This window comes from Protomyctophum bolini (genome assembly GCF_963924005.1).
Source record: "Protomyctophum bolini genome assembly, chromosome: 8".
Taxonomy (NCBI): domain Eukaryota; kingdom Metazoa; phylum Chordata; class Actinopteri; order Myctophiformes; family Myctophidae; genus Protomyctophum; species Protomyctophum bolini.
In genome coordinates, this window is record NC_137869.1 from 1,752,449 (window position 1) to 1,758,795 (window position 6,347).

General features: G+C 45.2%; 1 protein-coding gene across 1 annotated transcript; it reads left to right on the forward strand.

Moving 5' to 3' along the window:
- Positions 1-208: 208 nt before the first annotated feature.
- Positions 209-5,818, forward strand: LOC308319877 (uncharacterized protein). The gene is made up of 2 exons (XM_080770103.1): positions 209-348; positions 4,527-5,818. The coding sequence occupies exons 1-2, from the start codon at positions 324-326 to the stop codon at positions 5,597-5,599; spliced, it is 1,098 nt and encodes a 365-aa protein (XP_080626229.1). The 5' UTR covers positions 209-323; the 3' UTR covers positions 5,600-5,818.
- The last annotated feature ends 529 nt before the right edge of the window (positions 5,819-6,347 follow it).

Consider the following 6,347-nt stretch of genomic DNA (forward strand, 5'->3'; position numbering starts at 1 on the left):
GATGTCATCCTGACCGCCAGACCCTGCAGTCTCTTCAAACTGATGTCATCCTGACCGCCAGACCCTGCAGTCTCTTCAAACTGATGTCATCCTGACCGTCCAGACCCTGCAGTCTCTTCAAACTGATGTCATCCTGACCGCCAGACCCTGCAGTCTCTTCAAACTGATGTCATCCTGACCGCCAGACCCTGCAGTCTCTTCAAACTGATGTCATCCTGACCGCCAGACCCTGCAGTCTCTTCAAACTGATGTCATCCTGACCGCCAGACCCTGCAGTCTCTTCAAACTGATGTCATCCTGACCGCCAGACGGACGGTTCAGCAATGATGAATGAGAACCGAATAAGAGGTAAAAGATAAAAGAAAAGACAGACGGCTTCCTTGCTTGGTATCTATTTGCTTTGCAGGTGGCAGCTCTGTGTGCGTGGCAGTGTTGTTTTTGGCAGCAAATTGTCTATTTTAGTTTTGGACTGAAACTTAATTTAGTTTTAGTCGCATTTCAGTCACCTGGAATGTCTTAGTGTTAGTCTAGTTTTAGTCGACTAAATGTCATAAGATTTTAGCCGACTCTACAGTTGATTTAGTCGACTGAAATGTATTTTGGCGGGCCTTGATGCCGTCTGTAATGAGTGTTTTTTACACTTGCTGAAAATAGCTGATCTACAAGCTCACAATGCGTCGCAAACGCTGTGTCAGTCGCTCTTCGATTTTTCAAAAACAGCAGACCTACAAGCTCGTAGCGCGCCACTCGGTGGCGCGCTACGAGCTTGTAGGTCTGCTGTTTTTCCAATAGCTAAAGCAGGGATGTCAAACTCAAATGGAGAGTATTTAAAAATAGCAGATACATAAATTGGTAGAAGTCGAGGGCCGGACTGTGTTTCAACAGTCTGCTATTTATTTATTTTTAAGCGTGAAAATGTGTCATAAATCTTTGAATATATATATTATTATTACAGAGTGTACATTTTAACTCAAATCTTTGCTTCGGGGGGGGGGGGGGGGGTCCCTGGTACAACATATTTTCAGATGGGGGGGGCGGAGGCATATGCATATCATACTAAAATTCAGCGAATGTCTGAATGTCTGAATGTCCCTGACAGCGCTTTATCTCAACATTGGCTGGCCCAATCACTCCCACTTTTCACACAGGCATGGACCATAATTATATGGAGGTCTTAATGGAGCCCTTTTTCCAATTTGACACATTAATGATTTATAATGAATTTATTAGTGGATTAAAAAATGCACAAATGGGTATTGTACTGTCAATATGACATGAATATGAATGCAAAGTAGCGGTCCATGTGTGGACAGGCTACCTGTCGCCGTTGTGCATGGTGAGATGTGTGCAAACCGTGTAGTTTATCAGGAGAAGAATACCAAAGGATGCAAGAATTATTACTGAATTAAAAACGCACCGGGCGCAGTACCCCCCCACGGCCACAAGAGGGGGGGGCAAATATCTCACAACGGGTAAGGGCTAGTTACATATAATTGACGTGAGAATATTTAGCACCACTGATACAGAAACGGAAGGTTTTTCAGAAAACTGTGTTTTACAGGATTTTGCCGTTTGTGTTAAATATCACCATAGAACCCTTTTGATGTCACGCGTCGCGCCCCCTAGAGTGCGTTCGAGCGCGCTATTTCTTTCTGCGTCCGAGCGTAGACATGGTATCGTGTCATCGTTATCGTGTATTAATCTAATTATATTAAACTAATACTAAAATGATAAAGGGAGAAGAGACCTTTTTACACATATATAAACGGGCCAACGGCATAAACAACATTAGTTAGTTTGCCTCTATAAAAGTTACCGATCGCGCTGTCGTTCTCTTGTATTATATCGTACTTTTTTATGATTCAAAATTTTATTGCTTTTTTCCATTAGTTTCACAAACATGTAAGACAACAAACGAAACAAAACTAGACAAGAAAATAATAAATACATTACACAACAAAATCTTTACAGAAAAGATAAAACAATACAGACAATAAAATAAAATAAAATAAAATAAAATAAAATAAAACAAATTAATAAAAAAGGGAAAAATAAATGCCATTACACCTGGGTAGTATCAATTTACAATGTACTCACGGAAAACAGAAAAAACAAGAGAAAAAGAGACGTCGCGCTCACGCCATAATGGGATTGACAGCAATGTGCATTATGTAACCTCCCCATTTCCGTATAAATGTGTCCAGTCTGTCGGACCTCCTGTATGCCATTTCTTCTCGTACTTGTGTCATTTAATTATTTCCCACCACGGAGTAGCCTCGTAGCCTCGGTCTCCCAATCCCATGCTTACTTTATCTGCAAAGAGAAAACCTCCTCGCGGCAGACTATCGCCTCACCACTAGGCAATGTAACGATACACTCGACTCACGACACGATACGTATCACGATATGAGGTTCACGATACCATTTTTCACCATATGTTCAACACAATTATTTTCCAGACAAATTACCAATTTCTTTTAATGATTTTTTAATGATTTATCTCCCCTTCCCCCCCAATTTTCACAATTTTTATTTAACTACATTGCAAAGATAATTGCCTTCCTTGATGTATTATTGAGCATCAATAACGACCATCACCTGGTCACAGTCACAGACACACACACACACACACACACACACACACACACACACACACACACACACACACACACACACACAGCTCCCCTCTGCAGGCCTCTACTACTGACAGTGACTGCATGGAGTCTGTCTCACAGTCACAGACACACACACACACACACACACACACACACACACACACACACAGCTCCCCTCTGCAGGCCTCTACTACTGACAGTGACTGCATGGAGTCTGTCTCACAGACACACACACACACACACACACACACACACACACACACACACACACACACACACACACAGCTCCCCTCTGCAGGCCTCTACTACTGACAGTGACTGCATGGAGTCTGTCTCACAGTCACAGACACACACACACACACACACACACAGCTCCCCTCTGCAGGCCTCTACTACTGACAGTGACTGCATGGAGTCTGTCTCAGAGTCACAGACACACACACACACACACACACACACACAGCTCCCCTCTGCAGGCCTCTACTACTGACAGTGACTGCATGGAGTCTCTCTCATTTCTCTCCAGAAGCACGTGAATATGTGATTACACAGCTCACATTTCATGTCACACACTAGCCCTTTTTTGTGAAAATCGATTTTTTATTTTTAATAAATCGATACATATCGTCAGGGGGATATAATATCGATATGTCGCGATATACGATATATATCGTTACATGCCTCGGAGGAAAGCCTGGTCTCTGTTTCAAAAGTCCGTATGATGAAAATGAAAGATACAAGTACAACCGCGTGTTGCCATTCATTCTCTTGTACTTTATTATTATTTACCCACCACGGAGTAGCCTTGCATCTCGGAGGACAGGCAGTGTCGGTATAGGCCAATCAGAGGCAGGCGGGGGCGTGCCCACGTCTATGCTCGGACGTAGAAAGGAATCACGCCCGTTCGTTCGCGCGCCACGGTCTGGGAACCCCTGGCCGGAGCCGATACTTTAGCGCCGCTGCTCCTTCAGTGTCGTCGTCGTCGTCGTCGTCGTCGTCGTCGTTTACGAGATAAAGTCTATTTTTATCATCGGGCTTTGATGCAAATTCTAAACGTATGGATGCAGCTGCAGGAGTTGTGTTGCTTAACCCATTCTGAACGGGAACCCGTTTTGGTGTTGGCATCATGTTATGCTTTAGCTGTTGAAAAATAGCAGATCTACAAGCTCGTAGCGCGCCACCGAGTGGCGCGCTACGAGCTTGTAGGTCTGCTATTTTTTGAACAATCGAAGAGCGACTGATATAGAAGACACTTTTTTAGAATCTGATCTCAGGTCAGAATGAAAACTGTCAGGATGTAGAAGACATTTTTAGAATCTGATCTCGGGTCAGAATGGGTTAAAGGGAATGCATAGTTGGCGTTCTCCTGAACTGCTGCGCAGCAACAAAAAAAAGGAAAAAAATAGGGAAAGAAAATCGATCTCGTTTATTTATCGATCCCTAGTTGTTACTTGGCTTTACGTGCGCTGCGTTTAGGGAATGGGGAGCGATTGGATCAGTAATGGACAGAGCCATAGAATAAGACTTTTTTTTTTTTTTGCGGGTTACGCCTTTTATTGGTTTTTTTGAAGGGACAGACAGTAGGCTGACAGGAAACGGGAGAGAGATGGGGGGGAAGACATGCAGTAAAGGCCGTGTCGGGCTCGGGAGTCGAACCCGCGGCACACTGCGACTGGATTACCAGTCGGGTGCCCAGACGGTTACGCCACCGCCTGGGCTAGAATAAGACTATTAAAGGCTCATACATAGTCTGGATTTTCGGTGGTGAGGTTAGGTGACCACCGAACTACAACATGACGTCACTGAGCCGCGGTGAACAGCAAACCACCGCCACCGCTCCAGCCACTTCTCTCTGTTTTTACCGGAAGTTTTTTTTGATATATATATATATTTTTATATCCCCCCGCCTAGACGTCCTGCACCTCCCTGAGCGTCGAGGGGTTAACCTTGGAGAGGAGAAGAGCTCCAGTCGGGCCCTGGAAAGTGGAGAGGATGAAAACGCGGAGACGACGACGGAGCCACTAGCCGGCAGCTCAGCGGAACACATGAAAACACAGGCTTACATACAGCACTGGGTACCGTCGCGACCGGAAGATACCGACGGGCTCCTCCTCTCCTCCGCACGCCGTTCTGTACCGTCGCGACCGGAAGATACCGACGGGCTCCTCTCCTCCGCACGCCGTTCTGAATCCACGGAACCCTATGCGTGTACAGTTTGTGGCAAAGCGTTCACCTATAAAGGTAGTCTGACGTATCACGTGATGACGCATACGGGCGAACGGCCCTTCACGTGCACGGTGTGCGGCAAAGGTTTCAGTCAGAAAAGCGGCCTGACTTATCACACGATGATCCATACGGGTGAAAAGCCCTTCGCGTGTACAGTCTGTGGCAAAGATTTCATCAGGAAAAATAATCTAAACGATCACATGATGTCTCACACGGGAGACAGACCCTTTTATTGTACCGTGTGTGGTAAAGGCTGTGTGAACTCGGTTCATCTGAACACTCACATGAGGACTCATACGGGCGAGAGGCCTTTTACGTGTACAGTCTGTGGCAAAAGTTGGAGTCGCAAGGGTCAACTGAAGTTACACATGATGTCTCATTCGGATACAAAGCTCTTCACGTGTACAGTTTGTGGCAAAGGTTGCAATCGTAAAAGTCACCTAAACATACACATGATGACTCACAAAGATAAGCCCATGGTTCATTCGGATAAAAAGCCCTTTAGATGTACGGTTTGTGGCAAGGGTGTCAAACGTAGAAAATATCTAAAATCGCACATGACGACTCATACAGATGAAAAGCCCTTTACGTGTACAGTTTGTGGTAAGGGCTGTAATTTTCAGAGTACACTACAAATACATATGAGGAGTCATACAGGGGAAAAACCCTTCACTTGTACAGTTTGTGGTAAGGGCTGTAGTCAACAGAGTCATCTAAAAAGACACATGGTTACTCATACAGGGGACGAAAACCTATAGTTGACGTATGTGGAGAAGATGCTTGTGTCACAGTGCACATCTGAAGTTATGAGGCTATTCGCTCTGGTCCATAGCCTTCTACTGCTTCCATTCTGCCCTGCAGTAAGGCCATGGGACTATCAGTTTTAAATCTCAAATCGAAATCAGACCAGCCTCTCCTCTTTTGTAGAAATCTCACGAACGTTTGACCTACTCGCCAATACAAAGACGGGTTGTGTCAATAGAAAGACTACTTTCCTTAGTGGACGACACACTCTGAGCCCCCCCACCCCCCCCCCCCCCCCCCCCACCACCACACGTATAAACGGTACTTTTTGGCCAAAAAGGGATTTTGTTTCCACCGGGAAGAAAATACTTTTAGTTACTCCAATGCGCCCTCTACCGATATTGCCCAGAGAACTGCCTCATAGAGAATATTTTTCCTCTGGTGAAAAAGAAAATCCCTTTCTGGCCAAAAAGTACAGTTTATACGTGTTGTGGGGGGGGGGGGGGGGGGGCTCAGAGTGCGTCCACTAAGGAAAGTAGGCTTTCTAATGACACAACCCGCCTTTGTTTTGGTGAGTAGAAAAAAACGTTATTTTTATTTACGCTAAAGAGGAGAGGCATTCATGCGAGCGGCGGAAGTTGAGAGTAACATAGCTCAAATGAAAGGCATTAGAGCTATGGACCAGAGCTATGAGGCTATACAGGGGGAAAGCTTTGAATAGTCGCAAGTACGTTTTTGTTGTGATCTGAGTCGACATAATCT